Consider the following 27,727-nt stretch of genomic DNA (forward strand, 5'->3'; position numbering starts at 1 on the left):
AGGACTTTAAAATGCAAACTAGCAAATTTAAAGTCCATCAAGAAGAAAAATAAGCAAGAGTAGCCAATAACTTTTTGAAAAAGCTGAACAAGTATAGCCTTGCCATACTGGATATTAAAATGTATCACAAAGCTCCAATAACTAAAGAGCATCACACCAGCATAGGAAAAGACGGACTGATAGAAGAATGGAATAGAAATTCCAAAGGGACACCCAAATGTGTGTATGTATGTGAGTGTAACATTATATTATAAAGTTAATATTTTAAATCAGTGCAGAGAAAAACGGATAAATTTAGAGGGGAAACAAAATTAAATCTCTACCTCAACACAAAATGAATTTTAGATGAATTCAAAGATTTCAATCAAAAAATTTATAAAAATAAAACTATAGGGCTTCCCTGATGGCACAGTGGTTGGGAGTCCCCCTGCTGATGCAGGGGACACGGGTTCATGCCCCGGTCCAGGAAGATCCCACATGCCGTGGAGCGGCTGGGCCCGTGAGCCATGGCCACTGAGCCTGGGCATCCGGAGCCTGTGCTCCGCAGCAGGAGAGGCCACAGCAGTGAGAGGCCCACATACCTCAAAATAAATAAATAAATAAAATAAAATAAAATAAAATAAAATAAAACTATAAAGTACTAGAAGAAAAAGAGTGATACATATTTTCATAATCTGTTCAATTTAGAAGGTTTTTCTAAATATGAACCAAAAATGGGAAAAAAACTGGTTTATTTTTAAATTTAAAGTCTGAACATAAAAAAGGGTTAAAAGGCATATATACAAATGGTGAAAATTATTTGCAGAAAATATCACCAAAGTTTAAATAGCCTTAATATATAAAAAGTTTATAGAAATCAGAGAACTCCCCAATAGAAAAATGAGTATGCTATTTATAAAAGAAATAACAGATAAGAAATAAAGGTTCAAATTCACAAATAATCAAACAAATTAACAGAAGGGTTATATGCCATTTTTTGACCTACCAAATTATAGCTTTTTTTAAAGGTTGAGATCCAATATAAGGGTCAACAGGCAAAGTCATACTTGTGTGTGGAATTGTAAACTGGTTCAATTCTGCGGGGGTAGAATATATATTTCAAATGCTTCAAAAATACTCAACTCTTATTACTCAACAACTTTACTTCTAAGAATTTATCCTAAGGCAAAAAGGATTTATAGGGCTTCCCTGGTGGCACAGTGTTTAAGAATCCACCTGCCAATGCAGGGGACAAGGGTTCAAGCCCGGTGCGGGAAGATCCCACATGCCGCAGAGCACCTAAGCCCATGCGCCACAACTACTGAGCCTGTGCTCTAGAGCCCGCGAGCCACAAGTACTGAGCCCACGTGCCACAAATACTGAAGCCTGCGCGCCTAGGGCCCGTGCTCCACAACAAGAGAAGCCACCGCAATGAGAAGCCCATGTACCACAACGAAGAGTAGCCCCCGCTCGCCACAACTAGAGAAAACCCATGCACAGCAATGAAGACCCAACACAGCCAAAAAATTTTTAAATTTTTTAAAAAAGGATTTCTAAAGATGTAAAGATGATGGTAGTCACTGAGCAGTATTTGTGACAGCAAGAAAGCAGAAAGAACTTAAACGTCCAACAACAGAGACCAGTTAAATAAACCATGGTACCTTAAAAACTCTGTTGAGGAAGACTATTGAAATGAAATGATATTAATTACACACTGTTAGATAGGAGGAAAAAAGTAAACAACAATACAATAATGGTCTCATATTTGAAAAAATGAATGTTCATGTGTTAAAACTCAAGCAGAAAACACTTTTCTCAAAATGTTAACAGTAATTCTCTGTACGTGTTGATATTATAAGTAGGATTTTGTGTTCTCTTTGCCAATCTTTATTTTATAACTTTTTCCACAATCAACATGTACAACTTGCATAATAATTGTTAAAATGATAACAACAATAGAAGTAATATGTTTAAAATCATTAAGCTTTATTCTCCTTTCAAAGAGCATTAATATGCTAGTTCTTTTTCTCCTCATCATGGAAGAAAGCACCATGAATTCCCATTAATGAAAAAAGACGTGGCTTCCCATCACCCTGAGGGACACTTTCAGTGGGATAATTACACTGCTATGACAACAAGGGGAGGATGTGATGTCACATAATGATCCAGTGACTGCAATGTCCCTGTCCCAATGCAGAGCTCTCACTGCCAGCTGGAAATCCAGCAGAGACCTCATTAAGAGCATCTGTTCAGTAATTACTAGAAGTTTCCCCTCATCATGCATCCAACTCTGAAAACAGCTATACCACAGAACTCCCAACTCCTGATTCACAGAGGGCTTAATCTCCCCCTTCTGTAGAGCACAGACTGACAGCCACCAGAGATCCCGGTCAAGTGTTGGCACAGTCAGTAAATGCAACCTGGATCAACAGGGACCAGGAAAGAAGCAGCAGCCAGAGGACTTTCACTGAAGTAGACATAAAGTCTCAAGGTGTTTAGAATATTTAAATATTGTCATTTCCATTAGAGAAAATCTAATACACCTCTAACCCACAGAAAGGAAGAGCAAATAGCAGTGATCACATAGCAAGCTGGAGAGTCAAGTTTAATATGAAAATGCATAATGAATTCTTCTATAATGAATATGAAATCCCAAGACCCTGTTCACACACTGTGCTCTGCACAGAGTTGGGGCAAATTGCTATAATGGAAAGAGCTAGACAAACCCGGTTTCAAGTCCCAACCCTACTACTTAATTTCCAAAGCCTCAGTTTCCTTACCTGTAAACTGAGAATAATAAGGTTTAAAAAGAATTGCTGAAAATTAAATATAAAGCTCTGAGCCTAGTGCCTGGTACTCAAAAAAAGTTAGTTCCCCTAAAAATTTTCACAGAAAACTAAATGGATAGGTCAATGAATTAATTGGTCTTGACTGGACCAAGGCAAAAATCTCCTAACTGGCCTCTCTCTCTGGCCACTCCTACTGCTAACCATTCATTACAAGCACATATTATGCAGTTCTTACACATGCCATTTTCTCTGCCTAGAATTTTCCCAGAATCTCTCCTCTTCCCATCCCCTCCTGAACCTCATACAGTTCAGTGATTCCCAAACAAAACCACACATCAGAGTTACTTAGACAGCTTCCTAAAAATGCACATGCCCAGGTCCCACTCCATAACTACAGAAGCAGAATCTCCAAAGCATGGGGCCCAGAAATCTTTAACAACTTCCCCATTTGGTTCGTATGCAGCCAGCCCTGCCCTTGCAGTATCTGAAAACCACTGATATAGCTAATTCCTACTTCTTTAAAACTTGGTTTAAAACTGGGACTCTCATACAAGCTGGTAGAATTGTAAAATGGTACAACCACTTTGGAAAACAGTTTGGCAATTCATCAAAAGTTAAACATTAATTTATCATACAACCCAGCAATTCCACTCCTAGGAATCTACCCAAGAAAATGACAATACGTGTGCACACAAAGACTTGTATGTGAATGTTTATAGCAGCATTATTCGTAGTAGCCAAAAAATGGAAACAGTGAAGTAATTATACATGGTAATGATTGCATAACTCTGTAAATTTACTAAAAATCATGAATTTTACTTTTTAAATGGGTGAATTTTATGGTATGTAAATTGAATAAAAACTGAATAAAGCTGAATGAATGGAAGGGAAGGGGGAGGGAAAAGGAAGACAAGATAAGACAGGAAAAAACTGGGTCCAAACTCCCGCAGGCAGTGAGCCCCTCCTGCGCTTGTGTTACCCTCGTTCTTCATAAATCCCTCAAACAACACTTGGCCCATGGATGTTATTTTTTTAATATCAGTCTCCTCACAAGCCCACACACTTTTCAAGAATGAGAAAATTGTCTAATGTCTCCGTATATTTGCAGGGCAGTCAAAGGGCACCTAGCAAATGTTTGTAAGACAAGGAATGAGTGGCTGACTGAGCTTTCTGTTGAAATAAACTGTAAGAAACATTCTGGCCCTAAGACCTTCATACCCAGTTGCCTCCCCCATTCAAGGTCATAAACCCTCTCACTGGGAGGCTAAGAGGAAATGCTGGATGTCCCAAAAGTACTTTGAATTTTTACCAAATGCATGTGCCACAGGTGTAAGAAGGCCCTTCCTCTGACATCTCCCATGCATGGCCAGGCTCACACACGACCACGTTAGCTTCAGATGCCCCGGATTCAAGCCCTGGGCTCTTCACTTCCCAGGGCAAGTGTGATGAAAATGGGGAACTAAATGAGCTAGTGCTTTCAAAGCCCTTAGAACACTGCCTGGTGAACAGCAAATGCTCAATCACAGAGAGAGAGAAGATAAGTGTATGTGGTGTGTGTGTGTTTGTACATAAAATGTGTGTGTGTATAACTGGTGAGACGGCACTGCCCAAACAGGCCACCTTGGGAGATGCTCAGATAAGTTTCACCTGGCTCGTGAGGTATCCAGGTTGAAGCAGCCAAGAACAGCGCAAAAGAGGGCCAAGGCACTAAGAGAGAGAGGGAGCTGAGTAATTTTAAATGTCCATGCATACAATTAAGTTTTGAAATGCAGATAACAGAACAACATGGATGATCCCATTTAAATATAAAATTGCTACAGAATATTATGTGAATTTAAGATAAAAAAATATGGAAGCAGATTCACCTAAATATTAACAGAGGTCATCTCTGGATAATGAGTTTTTCTTTCCTGAGTTCCCAAAATGAATACAAATCATTTTTACAGGCAAATGAAATTAATAATCCCATCTTCATTGTGTTTAAAAAATGAATTAAGTGATTAGGAAAGTGAAGAAAGTCTCCTGCCCCCACGGACCACCTGCCTCTCTGGCAGCCTGAAAGTTTGTCTGGTTTGTTCCGAAGACAGAATCAATACTCCGAAGGGTATAGGAAGGCCCAGATACAGAGGAGGAACACCATGTGCAGTAGTTGCCCATTATGACACAACAGCAGGGCCAGTCAACAAACACTCACACAGTGATTCGCCCCAGTGCAGCTAACCCCTGCATTTGTGAACACAAATCTGATCAAATCACTTCTGCTTAAAACTATTAGTTGCCTCCCACTGCTCTTGGGAAAAAGACCAAACCCTTCAGCTGGTCCACAAGAACTTCTGCCCACCTTTCCGGACTCTTCTTAACCCATATTCCTCCTCTACCCACCCTCCAGGCGCAGGGCCTGGGCTGCCCGCTCCATCTGGATGCTTCCCCACCTCCTTCTCCCACCCCCTTCATCAGGGGAGCCCACCCCAACACCCCCCGGACTAGGTTCCATGCCATTTCCGGGCACTTGGACAGCACCCCAGCCATTCCATCAGAGCACAGTTACACCACTGTGGGCTCCACTGGACTGGTCAGTTTGACTCACATTGTATCCCTACTGCCTAACACAATAGCTGGCATGTGGTGGGCACCCCATAAAGAAAGGCCAAGTGAATGACTACCATCCACGCGTAGGCAGGGACACTGCAAAGTGTAAGCCTAGAGAAAAGACCAGATCACAGAAGGCCTGCAAGCCTCACTTGGGAATGTGGGCTTGATCTTGCTCGTGACAGGAAGCTACTGGACAGTTTTAAACTGCAGGGCAGCAGGATCAGCTGTGTGTTCCAGAAGAACATTCTAGCTGTGGTGCTGAGAGGCGTTTGGAGGGGAGGCAAGTTGGGAAGGGGGGGAGACCACTTGGAAATATTGCAGTAGACTCGGGGAGAGTAAAGGGGGTCTAAACTAAGGCAGGGGAGGTGGAGGGCAAAGTATGAAGAGGAAAGAGCTTAGAGAAGAAAATCCACAGGACCTGATGACTGACTAGATGTAGGGACACAGAAAAAGGAATCTATTAAGATGGTTCTCAGATTTCTGCTTCAGATGCATGAGCTTTCCAAAATGCAGAAACTGGATTTAGGTCACTGCTCTTGAAATAAGTCACTTTGACTTCTTGAAGCCCCCTTGAAATGGAGCTGCTCATAGTTCTCTTGCAGGGTTATTGGTAGAATCAAATGAGTTGCTGTTTGGGAAAGTGCTTCACAAACGGTAAAACCTTATTATTATCATCATCAACATGGGGGTAACAGCTTACAAAACAACTGCATAATCACGTCCAGAAAACAGCTTCCTTGGGGGACTTCCCCAGTGGCACAGTGGTTGAGAATCCGCCTGCCAATGCAGGGGACACGGGTTCGAGCCCGGGTCTGGGAAGATCCCACATGCCACAGAGCAACTAAGCCCATGTGCCACAACTACTGAGCCTGCACTCTAGAGCCCGTGAGCCACAACTACTGAAGCCCGCACGCCGCAACTACTGAAGCCTGCATGCCTAGAGCCCGTGCTCTGCAACAAGAGAAGCCACCGCAATGAGAAGCCCACACACCACAATGAAGAGTAGCCCCCGCTCGCCGCAACTAGAGAAAGCTGGCGCGCAGCAACGAAGACCCAACGCAGCCAAAATTAATTAATTAATTAATTAATTTTTTAAAAAGAACACAACAAATACCTAGGAATAAATCTGAAAAAAGTTGTGCAAGACCACTATTCAAAAAAAAAAAAAAACAGCCTCCTTGGAATAGTCACCAAGACCAGGCTTATAGTCTTACACAACTGGCCAAATTTCTGCATCTTTTAAAGTTTTAAACTTTTAAACAGTTAGCCTCATGAATAACCCAGATAAGAAAAGAAGAAAAGGCATCTTGTTGGAAAGTTGGGTTTCTCTGGGGCCCAGCAGATGGCTGGGATCTGGTCCAGTTCAGAGTGCTGTTGGTTCTCTCTTTAAGAGATGCTGGATTCCCCTTCAATACTTACTGACTTGACAAATTTTGAAAATCTAAACTTCCAACTGTTAAAGAAAGATGAGTCACTAGACACAATGAGCCTTTCTTGGAAATTTTAAACTAATGACTTTAAAATAGAAATCCATCCACTTTCCCACTTGCTGACTAAATCCCATGTGTTCATTTGGGATCCTCAGGAGTCAGGAGTAAATCAATGCCAGCTTTTTCCGGGGGGCCTCTCAGAGAGATGAAGTTTCCAAAGGGCTGGAGGGTTCCCATACTTTGTATCACAGGTGAACATGTAACCCAGCCAAAATGCCTTCAGGTCTGGCATGAGCTAAGGAAGGAGAATAGAGAAGGGAAAGGAATTAAGATTTATAAGTACCTGGGATGGTCTCATTACTAGGCCAGCACTTTATAAATGGCATAATCGAATATAGATATTATTATTCCTACTTTACAGGATTCAGAAAGGTGAAGACTGTAGTCAGATAGCTCATCAATGGTGAACATCAGAGCTTAGCAATTCAACTTCTGGTTTGTGCAAAAAAACAAACAGTCGATCCCTAGCTCCCCAACCAGGGATCGAACCTGTGCCCCCTGCAGTGGAAGCTCGGAGTCTTAACCTCTGGACTGCCAGGGAAGTCCCTAGAGGTCCCTTTTTAAAGGCTAAACAAACGCTGGTAGTTAGTAGTGATGCAAGTCCAGCATAGCTGATCCTTCTCCTACTTTCTTCTCCAAGCCCAGGGAATCACACCGGAGCCACTCTATGCCGTTATCAAGAAGAGAGGAAGCACAGCTGTCTGGAGAAGCAAAGCAAAAAGGCAGGAATCAGCAAATCAATTAATGTGATGTCCTCTCCGAGAAACGAACCTCGGCAGCAGTGTTAGTGGACTAATACTCATAGATGGAGTCTTGAGTGGTTTGGACCTTTGTCCGGCAGATACTGCCCTCCAACAGGTAAAAACCAACTTCCAGCAGCTCGGCTTCCAAGACCCCCGCGGGCCCCTTGAGGAAGGCCTGGTTCTCAGGCCAAGCTGCTGCCACACTCCAGAGCCTGCCTGCCAAACAGCACAGGAAGTGCCAGCCAGCTCTCCCCAGAGTAGCTGGCACCAATTACCCAGAGCCAGCTGGAAACACTCGTCTGGGCTCCAGATCCCTGGCCTGATGGGAAATCCTACACTAAAACAAAGACAGCCTTGCGGCCACGCCAGCACCCAACGTAAGTGGCTGGTCGGGGGCTATGAGAGGCAGCCAGGGGGCAGGCTGGGGAGCACCAGCCAAGGAAGCAGCTGTGGGTCCGGGAGACTTGCCCGCTCCCTGATTTCAGAGCCTCTCCACAGTCACAACCAACAGCTACCAATTACTGGGCATCTAGAGTATGCTGGGTTCCATCGTTGCCCATCCTACTGAATTCCCCCAACAACACAACAAAGAAGGAAGTGTTATCCTCATTTACAAGTGAGGGACCCGAGGCTCAGAAAGATTGATGCTCTTTCCCACAGTCACAGAGACAGGAAGCCCCAGGGCTGGATCTAGAGCCCAGGTCTTCTGCCTCTCCTTCCTTTCCACATAACATCGTGACCTAGGAGAGCTAACCACCTAAAAAGGGCCTGGCAGTTAGGGACTCACTCTGCAAAGCTATCACAAGTCCTAAAAGATGATTAACTGGTTAAGAAGATGGGAACATTTGTAGGTCCACCATGGATTCATCAAGAACAACTGTACAGCACTGGGACGCCAATGTCCAAGAACACACAGAAGTGAATGCCTTTTGGCAGGAAATGCCAGTTTTGAACAACAGAAAGCAGAAGACCAAGGTCATCCTTACAGCTTTTCAAGGAACGGCATAAATGGGTGTTTGATCAAGCAGGACTCAGCGATGGTTATTATTATCTTCATGTTAATAATATTGTTATGGAAATTTATTATTATTATTACTACATACAGTATGAATATTATAATAATAATATGGAAAATATCATAACATTTTATAGAGAACTTACTATGTGCCAGGTGCTGTTCAGAGTGCTTGATGTACATTAACTCATTTAATCCTCCAACACTCTAGGAGACAGGTAATATAATTATCTCTGTTTAACAGATGAGCACATTGAGATACAGAATGGGTAAGTAACTTGTCCAAGGTCACAGTGATCACACAGCTAATAAACTGTGAAGCCAAAATTCAAACCAAGGTAGTCAAGCTCCAGAATCCATACTCTTAACCTCTACACTTACTGCCTCTCAAATACAGCAAACATTCATTAAGCAGGATCCATGCTAGGTGCTTCCATGACTATCATCTATTATCACATTTATTGTTCATTACAAACAAATCTAGCAACATGAACGGAAGCCATGAAGGCTTCATAACACATCAGAGTGGAGCTAACCCTGCAGGCAAGCAGAAACACTTGGAAATCTCCACCTAGCCCCCCATTTCTCATTGGGATTTGATATCACAAAGGTGAAACAGCCGAAAGGCCCAGGCAGCTACACATTGACTTGTCTTTGGTTAGAGCTCCGCAGTTATCAAACTTCACTGTGAGTACAGTGAATTACCATACAAAGTCGTGTACACAAAATCTAGTCTACTTACTTCAAGAATAATTTCGGTTCTTTGCTAGTCCTACATTCAATTTGCCTCTGCGTTGTTCTGAACTCTGCAAATTTCTTTCACCAGAAATCCTGAGAGTGCCAAACTTAGCCATTCCCCTGCACCTTCCGGCTCTGGGACAGCTATGGTGGTCTTCAGGACTCAAAGCTCACCGCCTTCCCTTCCTGGAGTGGCAGGAACCAGAGAGATTTTTGTACCCAACCAGCACACTTACAGGTGGAGAAACTGTCGCCCATGTTAAGCGACTGGCCCAGGATTACAGAGCGAGTTAGGAAGAAACTAACCCTAACTTTCAATTCTGAGTCTGATACATGTTTTCCACTACACTGTGCATTTTATTTCCCCTGGCTCTTCTACAGTGCTATATTCAGCAAACGTTTATTAACCCCCAATATTAATAGTGCTATAGACTGATTTTGTGTCCCTTCAAAATTCATATGTTGTAACCTAATCCCCACTGTGATGGTATTAGGTGGTGGGGTCTTTGGAAGGTAATTAGGTCATGAGGGTGGAGCCCCATAAATGGGATTAGCACCCTTATAAAAGAGACCCCAGAGAGCTCCTTCACCCCTTCTGCCATGTGAGGACAGCCCACAGTGAGAAGACAGCCCTCTATGAACCAGAAGCAGGCCCTCACCAGACACCAAGTCTTCCCAGCCTCCAGAGCTGTGAGAAATACATTTCTGTTAAGCCACCCCATCTATGGTATTCTGTTATGGTCGCCTGAATGGACTAAGATAATGCCTAGGAGCTCTGCTTGCATTATCTCACTTAATTGCCCAACCCAGCAAGGTAGATACTATATTTATTATGTCCATTTTACAGCTTAAGACACTAAACTTTAGCCATTTGATGCCACCTCTCCAAGATCATGGCAAAAGATGAGGTTCAGAATCTGAACCCCAAGTGTCTAACTCCAGAGCTTGTTATATTCTGGACTCTATGAGGTCCAATTTCAACATCCCGGTCCCCTTTTCTTTCTGTGTCCCACGGCCAATCCCCAAGTCAAGTTCAGAAGCTCTTTCCTGCAATGCTGTTCTCCCCACTACCCACAACGTCCCCATGGCCCCAGGTGGACTGTGCCCATTGCTCTGCTAGGTCCATGAGCGTTGGTAGACATGCCAGGGACACCGTGTGGCCCCAGAAGGTGCATCGGTCCATGAGAGGGCAGGAGGGTGTCCAGTGCCCATTCTGCTCTTGCTCCCATCTGGTGTCAGTGGCCAGGTATACAGTACAGGGTTTCCTGGTGGCCACTCCCGCACCAGCACAGACCAGTAGTGACCCGCGTCTAAGCCTGCCCCAGAACACACCCACAAACCCTCAGGATCACACCACCGACCCTCACCTACTCGCAGCCAGAGCCAGCTCTAGTCAGTATAATTTCAGGGGAAGGGAAGGGTTGCTGAGCAAACGCGCAGTGTGACAGCAGGCACTGGGCGTAGAACTTCACTCCCCAGGCCGCGTTCACGCACGAGGAAGCTGTCACTAGCCCCGTTTATTCTAAGAAGGAAACCGAGGCTCAGAGAAGCTAACTGACTTGCCTGACCAGCACAATAAGTCTTTGTGTGACTCCAAAGCCCAGGGTTTCCCACTACAAATGCCCCCTCTCAGCTGACAGACATCCTTAAAGCTATGCACTCCAGTTGCTGGCTGACCATCAGAACCCCGTCATGAGAGCCTCATTCCTCAAGCTTCCCTTTGTTGAAGTGCAAATGCTGTGCAGAGGGGTGCACAAGTTTCAACCAGTATTTAAGTCTCCCCTAATAACAAGAAGCATTTTAATGGCATTTCAGGGTTAACAAACAACTTTTTCATGCATAACTTCACTTGATTCCCACCACACCCCGTATCTTACACGTGACGAACTGAGGCTCAGATGCAGGAGTTGGGATCGAGGGGGGCAGCTGAGAGCCAGAGTAGAGACTGCAGTCCCAGGTTGCGTGAGCCCTCAGTCCACACACCACCTCACCTCACTCTGCTCCAGTCTCCCCAGGGATGTGAGAAGGAGGAGGGAATTAGGGCAACGGGCACTGGGAGGTGGCGGTAGGACAGTTTGCCTTGGATCCTTATTCAGTTCCTTGTGACCCACCATCACCCCCAACCAGGCGTACAATGCCCAAAGGTCTCGCCTCCACCCAGACAAACAAGCAGGCAGACATGACTCTCAGCCAACAGAGCACTGAGACCGGTCTGGGCTGAGAAAGTCCCCAGCCATACGCACCAAGGGAGGCCAGGGGCCGCTATGCCTGGGCTGGAGAGGGGGCCACACCCCCAGTGCATGCAGCCCCATCACCCCAGCCACCCACGGAGCCCTGCCCACCCAGAACCCCTGTGAAAGGAGCATCCTCCAGCAGACCTCCCCACTTAGTGGGGCTTCCCAGCACCCGGCAGTCCCAGGGTGGGACAGGGAACCCTCACTCCTAGCCCCTTGGGCCTCTGATTGCTGTCTAGGGGCCCCTTGTTTTTCCTCCTCTGGGACAACCCTGCAGAGAGAAACGCAGGGGCAAGGGAGCCAGTGGCAGCTGCTACAGGAAACATATCCCTCTGTTAGCAACACTTCTTCAGTACAGGCCTAGAATTTTCCACAACACCACCAGGTTCATTTTTGAAGGAGGCAGCTTCTTTTCCATACGTCCCACCAACTTCACATCCTCCCAGCCCATGGCTTCACCCACTTCCTTCTGACACCCTGGAGGTCATCGCTGAGGGGAGAAGGGGAAATGAGGATCCCCCGAGCCCAATTTTCTCAGCTATAAACTGAGTGGTGAGTAGCACCAAGGGAGATCGAGGGAGGCCCCCTCAGGCGGCTGAAAAAGAAAAAGTGCTTTTGTTTTCTGAGGACATACCTCACTTTGGGGGAAAAGGTGTGTGCTTGTATTTCAGGCAGGCTCATGGAGAAAGTAAGAATCTACAAATCCACTGAATACAAACCCAAACATATAACCAAGCCCCCGAAGACGAGGAAAGTTCTTCTGGAAACCAGCGATACTGCAACTCCCGCAACAAGCATTCATTTCATATTCAAATGCGAGTTCACAGTCAAACTACACTTGAACTTCTACATATGGGCTTCAATTAATGTTAACAGTTAAAATCGTTGGCTACAATCATCACTTCAGTGGTTTCCTAGGGATGGGACCCTCAAATCACGAAGGCTGATGACAGTAGTGCTTTCTGGATGTGGCATGTGTTCAAGCTCATGATCTCGTTTCCAAGACCTCTTGATCGCATACCTGATTTCATGACCTGAGAACATCATACAGAGAGGACACAAGACCATTTCCCAGGTACATGAGGGGAGCGCTGAACAGGCGGCCTTGGTGGGAGGTGGATTAACAAGCCTATTTCTTCAACCTGATCTTCCTCTCAGGAGCAGCCCTCCCCTACCTGTGACAATGGTCCATCTTTTCCTGGTTTTGCCCCAGCCTGTGCTCGTTCATCAGACCTTGGCAAACTCCCTGACCTGTCCTCATCAGGATGATGGGCTGGTCCCAAGGCTCAGGCACAAATAAAGTCCACCATGGGAGGGAGCATGGTTGGGACAAACCCTGGGCTGAGGAGTCAGGGCAGATGTCGTCTGAACCCAACCCTGCCACGTCCTAGCTTGTGACTTCCGGCAGATTACTTCCTCTCGGAGTCTCAGGAGCTTCTTCTCCTAAAATGGGGGTCATGACACATACCTTTCAGAGTCGTTGTGAAAGGTGGTCAAATGAGCTGAGTAGAACACCTAGTTCAGTGCCTGGCCCACACCCCATAGCTATGCATGGCAAATGGCAGGGCCCGTTCTTCGTGCAGCCTTGACCGTCAGTGTCCCAGAGTCCCTGCAGCCAGGGCATAGGCCAGCTCAGGAGCCCCAGGCTTCCATGTCAGAGGGAACCCTCACAGGGTTTCTCCCTGGGGGTGTCACTGGCGTTCAGGGCAATTCCTCACTGTGCAGGACTGCCTCTTACACTGCAGAACACTGAACCCCTCTGATCTCTGCTCACTGTCTGTAGAGCCTGTCCCCAGCCCCCTAGAACTCAACGACTAATAGTGTACCATATGTGTCCAAACACCTCCTGGGGAGTATCATTCCTGGCAGAGAAACACAGCTGAAGCCTTCTCCCTGCCAATCTGAACCACACGTCTCTGAGCCAGATGCCTCCCCTTATCCCAGAGACATCCATTTAACAGAGAGAAGTTCTTTCAGGAGCCCTCCAAGGAAACGTGATTCTTGACCTTGTCACAGGGGTGGGTCACGCCTCCCTTTCTTTTTTTTTTTTTCTTTTTTTCTTTTTTTTTTTTTTTTGCTGTACGCAGGCCTCTCACTGCTGTGGCCTCTCCCGTTGCGGAGCACAGGCTCCGGACACACAGGCTCCGCGGCCATGGCTCGCGGGCCCAGCCGCTCCGCGGCACGTGGGATCTTCCGGGATCGGGGCACGAACCCGTGTCCCCTGCATCGGCAGGCGGACTCTCAACCACTGCGCCACCAGGGAAGCCCCACGCCTCCCTTTCTGAAGAACCCTCAAGACCCCCATTGTCCTCAAAAGCTTCTCCTGGTAAGAATCTCTTGACTCGCCAGGACCATAACATAAATTCCTTTAGTCAAGTTCTTTGACCTGGAAATTTTACATAATTAACAGACTGGAAGAGAAGGTGATTCTTGATGACAGAATGTCAGACACTTGAGAAAGGGAGTGATCTGGGCACCAGGATCTCTTCAGGATTCTTCTCTCACGTGGTAAGAGGGGGACTGTCCATTTATTCCACCCTGCTGAAACCATGGGACAAGCTGGCGACCATAGGCATGGGCTACAAGATATCTGTATGTCCTGAAATCAAGTCCTACCTGCCACACACTGACGTTGCAGTAATATGAAGTCCCCTGCTCAGAAAAAAAGTCACATAACATATATGACAGACAGCACTTGCAAATCATACACACACACGTACATGTTTGTATATAATGTGTATTATTATACATATTAATTATATAATTATTATGTGATTAGTATATTGTATAATTAATATATAGTGATTATAATTATATATTATGTATATTAATATATTGATTATATGTATAACTAACATGTATTATGTACATTAAGAGTACAGTTGACTCTTGAACAACTCAGGGGTTATGGTTAGTTGAAAATCTGCATTATAACTAACCTCAGCCTTTCCTGTATGTGATTCCTCCATATCCCCAATTCCACATCCGCAGATTCAGCCAACTGCGGATCGTATAGTACTGTAATATTTACTATAGAAAAAAATTCTCATATAAGTGGACCTGCGCGATTCAAACCCACGTTGTTCAAGGGTCAACTGTACTTGCAAATTAAAAATAAATGATGAAATTCCCCCAGAGGAAAAACATACAGGCAAAGAACGTAAAATGGCAATTTCACAAAAGAAGTGAAATAACATGTGGAAGTAAGATACTACCTTCCACCTCTCAAACCAACAGCTTTTGAAAAATTATAGTGTCCAGTCTCATGAGAGTGTGTGAGCACCTGATATGCTGCTGATGGGAGTGTAAGTTGGTATTTCCAGAGGGTAGTTGAGCAATATGTTTTAAAATCCCTAAAAATATACATAGTCTTGGACCAAGCAATCGTACTTCTAGAAATTTATTCTCAGAAGTACTAATGGATGTACTCAAAGATTGAGCCTGTTTTCATTGTCTATTATGGTAAAAATTAAAAGCAACCTAAATAGCCAACAATAGAAGATTTTTTAAATAAAAACGTTGTATATAGCTTGAAACAAAGCTATTATGATATTAAATAACATTACCAAACATTATGACTGCATTTTGTTAAAAAAACTGTGTATATACAAAAAAAGTACTGGAAGTCTATATAAGAAATATTAATAATGTTTAGCATCAGGTGATAAAATTACAAGTGATTTTCTTTCTTTCTTTTTGATCATCTGTGTTTGCTAAAATGTCTATATTGGCCTAAAACTTCTAAAACGTCTCTTATGGCATTTAGTAGCTTCTACTTTGTAAAATGTTATGTATGAACACATCGCAGCACCTCAAGAGTACAAATTCCTTGAACACTAGGTTCTAAGTCTGATTCATCATCATAAACTCCCCATGATATTAGCTTAGGGCCTTGAATAATTACAACAATTACCATTTATTGAATGTTTGCCATATGGCAGGCACTGTACTAAATTGTATCTTTTAATACAATAAAATTCAATAAGCATTTTTTGAAGAAAGGAGGAGGGCAGATGGAAAGGAGTGAATGAATAAATGCCCAAAGATCTGAAACAAGCTGGCAGCTCTCTCAACAGGAAGTGACCTGCTCACTTTTGAGGTCCTTTCTGACTAGCAGACCACACCAATGTGCCAGACCATTTCCTCTAGTGAGGATGGGAGCAAAAAGAGGGGCAGGGAGGGCCACACTGTAAACCTGGGTTTTAGAAGCCACACTTTGTGGAAGATAAGATTTCACAGGGAACTGCCAGGTAAAACTTCAAAATCATTTTTGGGAGCTTCCTTATCAGATTCCAAAAAACTAATATTAAGACGGCAAAGCCCTTTTAATGCATCACTTTTGACCTTGGCAACCTTTAATTCATTCCTACAAAAACTCCCAAGCACCCACCATCACCATTATGAAGGATAAATTAGACACAGTCTCATCCTTAAGGAATCTGTAATGCAAGAGGACAACGAATAGTTGCTGAAATAAGTGATTCAAGGCCGGGTGTGAGCTCTCACCGAGGACTAAGAGGCTGAGAGGAGTGCAGAGCGAGAAATTCTTTCTGATGGGGAAGGAGAGCAGAGGAGGTGGCAAGTGAGACCCAGGAGAGACAAGATGTCTCAATGCAGAGCTGGGGGAAATGGCACTCCTGGCTGAGCCAACAGCCTGAGCAGAGGCTCTGAGGGGTGGGATGTGGGCAAACAATCGTGAGTGTGTGGAAGAAACAGGTTTGAAGTGACCGTTGAGGCAGGAAAAGCAAGTTCAAGCCAGAATGGAGAGGCTTGGGAAGCAGGCAAAGGAGTGTAGACTTAATTCTGGTAATACTTGTTCAGCCCATGCCCCCACATCTTGGGCCACTTCATGAGAAGGAGCAAAAGTGGTCCAGAGATGAGCTCCTGTCCATCAGCCTCTTCTCGCCCCTGGCAAATTCCTGCTACACTTCCAAAAAGCACATTAATACACCCCTCACTTTCAAAGGCTCTGGGGTGAAGTTCAGATTTAAAGCCATAGTGACCTGAGCACACACAGAAGTAGAAATGCTGAAGCAGCTCCTTGACACCTGGCTCTGCCCTGCCATTCTCCAAACTCTGACATTCCAGAGAGGAAGCTGCCCTGGCTTAGCCCATCTCCTGGGAAGATGAGGAGGCAATCCCTGGACCAGCTGGTGTGCAGCAGAGAATGGGCAGTAAAAGCACCAAGAACTGATCTCTTCAAATTCAGCTTCCAGAGGGTCAAGCCCTGTGGTCCTGCTTCCTCTAATAGCCATGAAGACACCCCCAGCCCCCTCTGGTACCCCTCTTGGTAAAGGGTTTGGGAAAGGAGTCACTAGGAGTCCAGAGGACAACAGACAGATTTTTCTCAAATATTTCAGCAGCATGATACATCCTTCCCTCCCTGCCTTCTCTCTCTCTCTCTCTCTCTCTCTCTAAATGTGCCTCTTTTTCTGCTTTATCTTCACTCTCTCCCTCCCTCCCTCCTTCCTCTTTCTCTCTCCTTGTGTCTCTTTCTCTTCTTGCTTCACTTTTTGTAGAACCTATCCTTCAATCTCTTTCTCTGAATCTCTCTATCTCTATGTGTCTCTCAAAGCCTCTGCCTCTCTGGTTCTATAACTGTCTCCACGTCTTTGACATTCTATCAGTCAGTCTCTGTCTTGGCATCTCCGACTTTGTATTTCTGACCTGCTGTCTACGTGTTTCTACTATTGTCTCTGTCTAGATGTCTCTGTCATTCTGTCTCTCTATGTGTCTCTGTGTCTCTGTCTTAGTGCCTGTCATGCCCACGTCTTTCTGTCACTCTCTCTCTCTCCCGGTATTTTCATCTCTCTGCCTCCACATCTCTGTCTCTATTCCTCCTCTCCCGGCTTGTGTTACTAAAATCGCAGAGAGGAAATCGAGCAGTTCCAAAAGCTGTGACCCTAAAAAGCAGCTTCAGCGGGACGCCGGGTTAGAGCGGCGGGAGGGGCACCGCGGGGACAGCCCCGGTGAGGCGGCCGGGCCACACACGCGACTTCGCGGCCCCGTTGCCGCTCCCCGGGTCTCCCGCCTGGCGAGCGCCTCGCCTCGCCTCGCCTCGCGGCCCAGCCCGACCCCGAGGACCCTCGGCGCCACCGGCGAGGGGGTTTGCCCCAGCCGGGAGTAGAACAACAGAGGGCGGAAAGTTCTCACCGATGGTGAAGCTGTAGCCATCGATGCTGAAAGTGGCACTCCGGCATTTTTTGAAGCCCTCTTTCCTGTTGCTGGCGTCCGTCATGGCTCGGCCGGCGGCGTCCCGGGGTCCCCCGCGGCGGAGCGCGCAGCCCCGCGCCGGCGCCCCGCGCTCGGCCGCGTCCCCTCCTCCGTCGCGCCGCGCGCTCTCCCCGCTGGACCGCCGCTCGCTGCGAGCGGAGCGCTCCGGCTGCAGGCGCCGCGACCGCGAGGTTGACTGACGAACGCACTAGGCACACGGCGCAGCCAGCGAGCGTCGCAACTGCTCCATCTCCAGTGCCAGGTTCCAGACACCACGAGAGGAGTGCTAAGAAAGGCAGGCGACGCGGACCGGTGCGCGTGGATGCAGGCCGGTGGGTGGGTGGGTGCCGAAATCCCTGTCTTTGCCACCCTACTCCCTGGGAGCCGCTGAAGCCGGCACGCTTCAGGCACGCCTGTTTTCTCTCAGCTTCGCCTTCCCCTCTCTGGAGGCTGGTGGGGTTTGGGGACTCTAGGGAATGGCTAAGATTTGGCGTCGGCTTCTTCTAGATGTTTTCTCTGGCGGACAAGAGAGCTCCCAAAAAGCACATCAACAGATGGAAAAGCAAACATCTAAGCCGGTCAGATGCCGCCAAAGTTTGCTCCAAACAAGGAAGTCAGGCAAATCGCCACGCCCACTTCCTCCCAGCAGCTGTCTCCCTCACTAGCCTGGAACCCCGGTAAGATTACCTCTTGGCAGTCCCTGGCCAGAAGGTAATTATCAAAGTAACCCATATTTGTGGCTAAGCGCTTACACACAGAGGCTCTAAGATGTGCAAGTTCTAGTCGATTCCAAACGAATTGTCCAAGCTCTTTCCAATTTGGTTTTGACAAATAGAGACTCCTGGAATGTGTTGCCAAGTAAAGATGCCTGGAATTTGTGGAGGTGGCAGAAATTTAACCAATCCTACAGCTAACCCCTCTTGTTACAGAAGAGGAAACTGAGGTCGACAGGGCCTTGACTAAGGTCCTACAGGTAAAAAGTGGCAGCGTTTGGACAGAGGAGTTTCACTTTATGACATCAAATCAATCATTGGTCTTTCCAGTACCTGAAATGACTGAGTTAGGCAAGGTTTGTACAGGGGAAATCATTCCCTCCAACCAGCAAGCAACTGCTAAGGATTTACAGCTGCAGTGTTCTGTGTCAGGGGCTGGGGAGCTCATGTAATGAGACCAGAGCTGAGTCCCTTGGTGGAGTCCACGCAGTGTAACACGTGGAATGACAGTGCTACGCTCAGGTTATTAAGGGACTAGAGTTAATTTAACCTCATTTGTCATGATGGAGTTTGACACAATTACCAAACACTTGTCAATACTAACAGAGTCAATCAGGTATATCCCTCATTGTTTCTGAGAGAACAGTGGGTCCACACGTCTTCAGAATCTAACTAAAATTATGTCTTCTCCAAAAAAAAGGCAGATATACACACATGTGCAGTATTCCACATGCAATTTCAGGGGACCCATAAAACCCTCAAGCCCACTGGCAACCAGGTTAGTGAATATCTCAGGAACTGAATCTTCTTCAATTTACCATATATTTTTAGAGAAATGGATATTTTTTTAATGTCAGATGTAGTTGGAACGTCAATTATAAATTCTCTCTGGTAAGACCTAGAACCACATTAATAGTTTTCTCAGGTCAGTGGCAAGATTAATTGATCCAAAAGGCAATGGATGTCACAGACCCCATGTCACACAGAATGGCATGTCCTAGCTTGGAAGTAAGAGAGTGCTTCAAACCCTGAGGCACTCCTTGAGACTGAAACTTGTTACAACACAAAAGCATGAAAAAGACTCTAGGAACAAACAGACCTGGGTCTGAAATATGGCTCCACCACTTACCACTTACCAGCTATATGACCTTGAGCAAGAAGCTAGACCTTCCTGAGTCTGCTTTCCTCATCTTACAATGTGAATTAAGGAGAGGAAATGGGTGAAACCTAGGCATGCAGTGGGCCTTCAGTTATTGCAATCACCAGGTGACTCCCAAGTTTCATTATGTAGACAGTGAAGAAAATTCTTCACAGCAATAATATATTTTCATTACTGTTATCATTAATTTTTTTTTTTTGGCTGCATTGGGTCTTCGTTGCTGTGCACTGGCTTTCTCTAGTTGCAGGGAGTGAGGGCTACTCTTCGTTGCAGTGTGCGGGCTTCTCATTGTGGTGGCTTCTCTTGTTGCAGAGCACAGGCTCTAGGCATGCGGGCTTCAGTAGTTGTGGCTTATGGGCTCAGTAGTTGTGACTCGTGGGCTCTGGAGCACAGGCTCTAGTTGTGGCACATGGACTTAGTTGCTCCGCAGCATGTGGGATCTTCCTGGACCCGGGCTCGAACCCATGTCCCCTGCATTGGCAGGTGGATTCTTAACCACTGAGCCACCAGGGAAGTCCCTGTTATCATTAATTTTATAAGAAAATTTTATACATAAAATGTTTATATGTATTATATAGAATGTATTTTAAATATAGTACCCCCAAAAGTTTCTTATCGTTCTCATTTTCCTGTATTTCTCCCACTTTCTCAAACCTTCAGCAGAATCACATGCCTTCTTTTCTGGCACTGTAAGTTCCGGAATGAGGATCCTGAAAGCCCTGAGTTATAGTCTCCTACGGTTAAGTTATCAAGAAAAAAAAATCCTAATGTGATGGAAAATTTTCCCTGAGTGAGTGAAATTACAACTTGGTATTTAACCACTCTTAGCAGAAAAGCTTTTTGAAATATAATCTATAAAAATAATAACAATGTGATCATTTATCTGTCCCCTAAAGACTGGTAAAAATAACTTGCCTGAACAATTAGAACTGTTTTTAAATTGCTTCTCCCCAGAATCGTTCTCTCTCTCCCTGGTTTTAGAGATTGCACACCTACAGAACCACTGAATGCACTGCTTCAAGTGCAAGGTCTGAAAGCAGCCTTCTCAGTGTGGGGCTCTTACACGAAACCAAGTGAAGTCGAGTGCTGACGTTACATAAGCCGAGGAAGAATGAGTTCAAGACTAAGATCAACAGAAGCATTGCTTTTGCTTGTTCTTTCAGAAATGCTCCTTTAAGAATGCCTGTGAAGTAAGGAAACTAAACCAAGATACCCAAGCAGATGGGTGAATCCTATGCTCTTATTGTTAGAGCAGGGGTCAGCAAACAGACCTGCAGGTCAGATCCAGCCTGTCACCTGTTTTTGTAGAGTCTTCAAGCTAAGAAGTGATTAAGTGAATGAAAAAAAAATTCAAAAGAAGAACATGTGACACATTAAAACTGCATGAAATTCAAATTTCAGTGTCCACAAATAAAGTTTTATTGGAACATAACTACGCTCATTTATTTACATATTGTGTATGGCTGCTTTGAAACCAACAGGCAGAGTTGAGTCGTTGTGCCCAAGTCTGCATGGCCTACAAAGCCAAAAAAGGCTGTCTGTCCCTTTACGGAAAATGTTTGCTGACTCCTAGATTATAGTAAATATCTCACACCTGTCCAGGCTTAGATAACTTCTAGTTTTATTATATTTACTTTAAAATAAGTTTGGAAAATCATTGATCTGCTTTTAATTACTGGAATGGATTCTAACAAGGAAGGCACAGCAACAAATGCTTGATGAACAAAAGAAGGAAGGAAAGAAACAATATACATAATAATAGTTTGCTCCAGTTATTAGCCAAGATTAATTAGGTTAGAATTAATTTCTCCCAAGATAATGCACGACCCTGGTTTCATCCCAAGAAAGCAGAATAGGAACTGAATTCAGTACCTAAATTAGTTCATAGCTCATGGAACAAATAATGTCCTTCAAACTAAACAACTATAAAGGAAAAATTTTAATCTGGCAGGATACTCCTCTGACTCAGGTGCTAATATCATGTCCTTTGATACTCCTTGTGAAGGGGCTGATAACTGTTCCTATGTAAGAGAAAGAGTGTCAGTGGAAAGTACTTATTGTTCATTGGTTTTAAACCTCTAGAAAAAGATGAGCATATATATATGTGTAGCATATGTTATCCAAAAAGTCCATTTTCTAAGAAAATAACTTTTTATTTGTCATACCAAAGAGAAGACAGCTACTCAGCACTTCATTAATGCATTTCAACCGTTCTCAGATAGGAAGCCATCTACCATTTGGAATTCTCCCAACAGCCAATGGCCCAAGAATTGTAAACCCAAGTTGCCCCAATAAGAGCATTGTTTATACCCCTCATGGACATCCTCAGCTCTCTGACAACTACTCCAGTTATGGGAGAGGACCCCCTTGCATTCACATCATCACAGAAATGGCTACAGGCAATGAAGTTTCTGAATTGCAACCCTGTTCTTCTGGCTGTAACTGGTACAGTCCAGATAAGGCTAATGAGTATCTTTGCTGCGAGTAGGAATTGTGAGAGGTGAAGAGAAAGTTCTAGGAAATTCTAGTCGCAGTTCCAGCCTGCATCTAAAAATCAGCTCCTCCCAAATTCTATGAGATGCCCTAGTACCTTATACTACATTCCCTTTTTGTGAGTGACCCAGCATAAGGGAGTTTCTGCTGCTTGCAAACATGAGTCCTAACTAATCCATCAAACACGCTCCCTTTCAAGGAGAGAAGGAAAAAATAAACAGAGAAAGAAAGGGTGGAATTAAATTAACATTACTGAGTGCCAACTGTGTGTTAGGCATTGTGCTAACCAAGAAACAGTCCCTGCCTTTGAGGACTTTACAAGAAGAGAAAGTCCCAGAACACTCTCTAGAACCAGGGGTCCAAACAAGAGAGCAGTCTCAGAAAATCTGTATCTATGGAAGCGACTCCCTTCAGCTGTCACTAACACCCTTCTCTGTTTCATTTTGCTTCTACCTTATTGCTTCCCTAGAGCCTATTCTTTGTTTCTCGTATTAATTAGGCCCAGGGATGGCAGCGACTATCTAAATAAACAGAGAGAATAAAAAGCAAAGTGCCTACACACTTGAGGGTCAGAGAAAGTTCCCAGAAACATGACTCAAAAGCCCTGATGAAAATTACAGAATTCTATTTGCACAATGAGGCAATTTTTCTTTGTGATAGGAATGGCCACTGTCCATTTTTCAACTTTTTTTCTAAGTTTACATATCATTAGTGCATCTGTGAAAATGACTATTTTTCTATACCTGCCTTCAGTGTCTCAAAAAATCCTTCCATGTCTCAAAAAATATTAGCTGAGCAATGTTTCCCCCATAACATCAGGAGCAAATTAGAGTAAATTAATTCTTTTTTGCTCTAAGAATTTAGGGAGAATTTTCTGGTAGCCTTTGTAGTTACGAGATTTTTAGAACTGGAGACACTCTGCAGTGGACGTGGAGAGACCAAAATGATGGTCTTGAATTTCTTTTCCATAATCCTGAATATCAAGCCTGGACTATTCTTTCACCCTCAGCCCACCTAGTTTGCCTAGAGACCTCCTCCTCATCCTTCAAGTCTCCACTGATGTCCCAGGTCCTCCAGAAAGCATTTCCTGCCTGCCTCTTCTGGAGGGAGGTGGCCACTCCACTGTAAGCCTCCCCTGGACCCCATTCTGCACCTCCATACTAGAACCATCACACTGCACTCACACGGCTTGTTTGCATGCTGGTCACCCCACAAGGATATAAGCTGCTGGTAGCAGGGATGGGTCTTCCATCTCAGCCCCAGCAGTGCCTGGCACAGAGTAGGCCCTCACTAAAACATTTGATCAATTAAGGAGTGAACACAGATGTAACATGCAGTGCTGCACAGCCAGCAGGTGACATGATTGGGGCAGAACAGTCATTCCCTCTCTCCATTCACCCTCTGTCTTCCTCTGTGATGGGCTTTGGAGCCAGCTCATAATAAACAGGTTAACAACATTTAAAACTAATAAATACAGGGAGATCAGCTTGGTGCTTTGTGACCACCTAGAGGGGTGGGTTAGGGAGGGTGGGAGGGAGATGCAAGAGGGAGGAGATATGGGGATATATGTATATGTATAGCTGATTCACTTTGTGATACAGCAGAAACTAACACACCATTGTAAAGCAATTATACTCCAATAAAGATGTTTTAAAGAAAACTAATAAATAAAACAAAAAGCTCCTCTGTTTGCTAGCTGTGTGACCTTGAGCAAGTTGCTTAGCCTCTCTGAGTCTCGACTTTTTTCTTCTGTAAAACAGAGGTGTAATAACTACCTTATAGGGAATATGTGAGTTATACCAAGATAAGTTAAAGACGTTCCCTGAACCTGACCCATAGTAAACTTTCAATATATGGTGTATTGTTTTTTTTTTTTTAATTTGGCCACACTGTGCGGCTTGCAGGATTTTAGTTCCCCTACCAGGGACTGAACCCGTGCCCTTGGCAGTGAAAGCGTGGAGTCCTAACCACTGGATCGCCAGGGAATTCCCATCAATATATGTTATTTTTTAACATCATCATCATCACTAGGACACTAGGTCCCTTTTGTGCTTGTTTCCTGCATAGAGTGCTGGAGATAATGCATACTCAGAGGCAAGAGGAACGGGCTCAGAGCTCACTCACCCTGGGCCCAAGGCCCCAGAGTATCAATCACCCCGTGAGCAATGGAGCCAGAGGTTCTAAGCCTCCATCACTCAACTGAGCTGCAGACACCCACGGGCTGCCTGAGAGCTGGAGTCTGGAGCATGGACAGGGCCTGGCTCAGAAAGCACCCTCAGGAAATGCTCAGATACTCTCCCACCCACCAGCCTCCGTCCCCCTCCCTGTTCCACGACACTTCTGTCACCTAGGCATCACTGCATTTAGTGGACATGTTGTGGCCTTCATCTTCTCAGCCTCTTGTCAGCGTTTAACTCTGTGGACCACAGCTGCATCATTTAGGATTTCTTTTGTTCCCTGGGCATCCAGGGCACAACCTGCTCCTGGTTTTCCCTCTAGCTTTCTTAGCCACTTCCTTTACTGTTGTTAACCAGAGAAGCTCTTATCCAGGAACCTCTTCTCACTTGATTCCCTCGCTGCTGAGCAAACCTCTTCACTCTGATAGCTCTGTTAATGACTCTCAAGTATCTATTTCCAGCTCAGATCACTTCCCCAAGCCACAGGGTATCTCCTTTCTCTTCAGAAGGTCCTATAGGCACCTAACCTCGACTCATCCAAATCTGAACTCTTCATCTTCCTAATCCACCTCCAGAGTTCCCCTGGGGTGTTGGAGAAGGGGGATAATGCTTCCACTCCCCTTCCCAGGTCAGGCCCACCTTTATCACCCTCCTTCGAATTTCTTCTCTGGCTGATTAGGGTTCCAAGGCATTCCTCAGGCCAAACTCACTAGGACAAGGATCTCTGCTAGGAAGAGCCACCCGGCACCTTAGAGTTAGAAAAGGGTCCCCTTCCCCTGGGGGAAGCAGCCCAGGCAAGGACAAACACAGAGCTTGGTGAGTGGACGTGGGCTGAGTGTTGCTCCCATACTGTCCTTGTAGTCCTCAGGCATTTTGGGGTTCCTCGCCATAATACCTCCAGAATACCATCAAAGCCTCACTCTTAACCTCCAATCGCCCCATCTCTGTAAATGGTCCCCATCTCTGTAAATGGTCCCCATCTCTGTAAATGGTCCTCCCGTGCACTCTGCCATCGGATCAGAACCTACGAGCCATGACTGCCCCCTCTGTCTCCTCATCTAAACAGCCACGAAGTCCTGACGGAACTACCACCTAAACGTCTGGCATCCACCCACCCCTCTCCATGCTCCCCCTCCGCAGTCCAGGCTACACTGTCCCTCACGTGAACTGTCACAACGGCCTCCTAACCCTGCAACCTGCTGACGTTCTTGCTCCAAGCCTTTGTCTATCCAGCAGCCAAGATGACCTTTTTAAGCAAAAATTTAGTCCTGTCCTTTCTCTTTCTAAAACACTTCAGACACTCCCCATCGCTCTAGAAAAACTCTCAGAACAAAGTAAAACCTCTTAGAATAAACTAACAGAATAAACACTTAAAAGTTAGTTAAAACAAAGAAACAAACAAACAAACAAAAAAAAACCCACCTCCTTACCTTGGCTCATAAGGCCCTACAGAATCTTGGGGGGAACTGGGAGTGGTCCAGGGGAGTATAGGTGATACTGGGAGAGGTAAGTCCTGAGTTAGATCATGAGGGACCTTGGTTTTCATGATGGGAAGTTTGGACTGTCCCCTATAGAAAGTAGAAAGCATGAAATGCTTTTATAGGAGATGGGGACTCTCAGGAAGGGAGTGGGAAAGTTTGACAGGGTAGGGAAAGCAGCAGTAAAGACAGGCTAGTTCTGTGGGCAACTGCAGCTTAATCCTCTACAGAACATCAGGAACCAGTGTGAGGCACCTGCCTCAGCTGTCAGCCAGAAGAGAGAAGGAGCGGGGCACTCCCTCAGTCACTGGTGAAGGGCTGCTCCCAGAAGACACCAATTCCCTGGCACAGTCACCCCCTGCTGTCTGCAGGGGATTGATTCCAGAACCCCCGTTGGATGCCAAAATCCTCAGATGCTCAAGTATCACATAAAAGGTAGAGCATTTGCATATAACCTACACACATCCTCCCATAAACTTTCAATCATCTCTAGATTACTTATAATACCTAAAACGATATAAATGCTATATAAATAGTTGACTGAGCATGGCAAATTCAAGTTCTGCTTTTTAGGAACTTTCTGGAATTTTTTTTCAAATATTTTCGATATGCTGTTAGCTGAATCCACAGATGCAGAACCGTGGAAACAGAAGATGAACTGTATTCCTGGCCTCCTGAAATGGCAGCAGAGCAAAATCTGGTGGACAGATGAAGGTTGCAAGCAAAGAAATGCCAGTTCAGCAACTGGGAGTGGTAAGAGCATGGGACAGAGATCAGGCCTCGACAGAATCTGCTACATTGCGCTCATCTGATTTGCTTTGTATAAAGAAGACTCTAACTACAGTTGCAGAGAACAAGCCAGAGAATGGGCATTTGGGTGTTTCATTTTTCATGCACACTTTGACAGGTAGAGAGTGCATGTGAGGGCCAAGAGGATTGTGATGGCTAATTTTATATCAACTGGGCCAGGCCATGGTACCCAGCTCTGTAGTCAAACATTCTGGATGTTTTGTGAATATCTGGGGTGGTGGGGGGCGATGAGATTAACATTTAAATCAGTGGACTCTGAGGAAAGCTGATTACACTCCATAATGTAGGTGAGCCTCATCCAATCAGTTGAAGATCTTACTACAAAAAAGCCTGACCTCCCGCTAGCAAGAAGGAATTCTACCAACAGACAACCTTTGCACTCAAACTGCAACTCTTCCCTGGGTCTCCAGCCTGTCAATCTACCCTGCAAATTTTGGACTTGCCAAGCCTCTACAATCACATGAGCCAACTCCTTAAAATAAACCAACCTCTCTCTGGAGAGATAGATAGATAGACAGACAGACAGGTTGATAGATAGACGGATGGGTGCATCCTGCTGGTTCTGTTTCTCTGACTAATACACAGGTAATAAGAAGGAATTTGGAGAAGATGGGAAATGGATACTAGTGGCCATCAAGCAGCTTGAGAGGACCCAGGAATCAGAGAACCTACAGGGATCATATTCTACACCTCAAGGAAGGTCTGAATGCCAAGGAAAAAAAAGTCATAGATGCCCCGGTGTGTTTGAGCCGTAATTTCTTCTGGCAGCAACGATCTCTGACCTTTACTTAGCATGCCATAATATTACTCAGTCCCTTTGGGTCATCCAAGCATGCCTCACACTAGTACCCACTGCTCAGTAAAGATGAGGCACAGATGCTTCAATACTGTTCACAGCAGCGGTTCTCAACAACAACAGCATGCTGAAATCACCTGTGGAATGAGTCGATCATATAGACATCAGGGCTCACCAAAACAGATTCTGATTCACTGGTCTGAATAGGGATGGGAGGCTAAGCACTGGTATTTTTTTAAAGCTCACCAGATGATTCTAGGGAGAAGCCAAGGATCAGAACCACTGCCAGTTTGCAACATTCATCCCAA

General features: G+C 45.2%; 1 protein-coding gene across 2 annotated transcripts in view; it reads right to left on the minus strand.

Annotated features, from left to right (window-relative positions):
- Positions 1–27,727, minus strand: part of PDE1C (phosphodiesterase 1C) — a 545,840-nt gene that overhangs the window by 456,345 nt on the left and 61,768 nt on the right. The window contains exon 1 of one of the 2 annotated variants that reach the window (XM_060107831.1): positions 17,734–17,818. The exons of the other annotated variant lie outside the window; for it this stretch is intronic. Coding sequence (XP_059963814.1) covers positions 17,734–17,818 — 85 coding nt within the window. Of the gene's footprint in view, positions 1–17,733; positions 17,819–27,727 lie in introns of those variants that run through there. 2 annotated transcript variants of the gene reach the window in all.

Source organism: Mesoplodon densirostris, chromosome 9, assembly GCF_025265405.1.
Source record: "Mesoplodon densirostris isolate mMesDen1 chromosome 9, mMesDen1 primary haplotype, whole genome shotgun sequence".
NCBI classification, from domain to species: domain Eukaryota; kingdom Metazoa; phylum Chordata; class Mammalia; order Artiodactyla; family Ziphiidae; genus Mesoplodon; species Mesoplodon densirostris.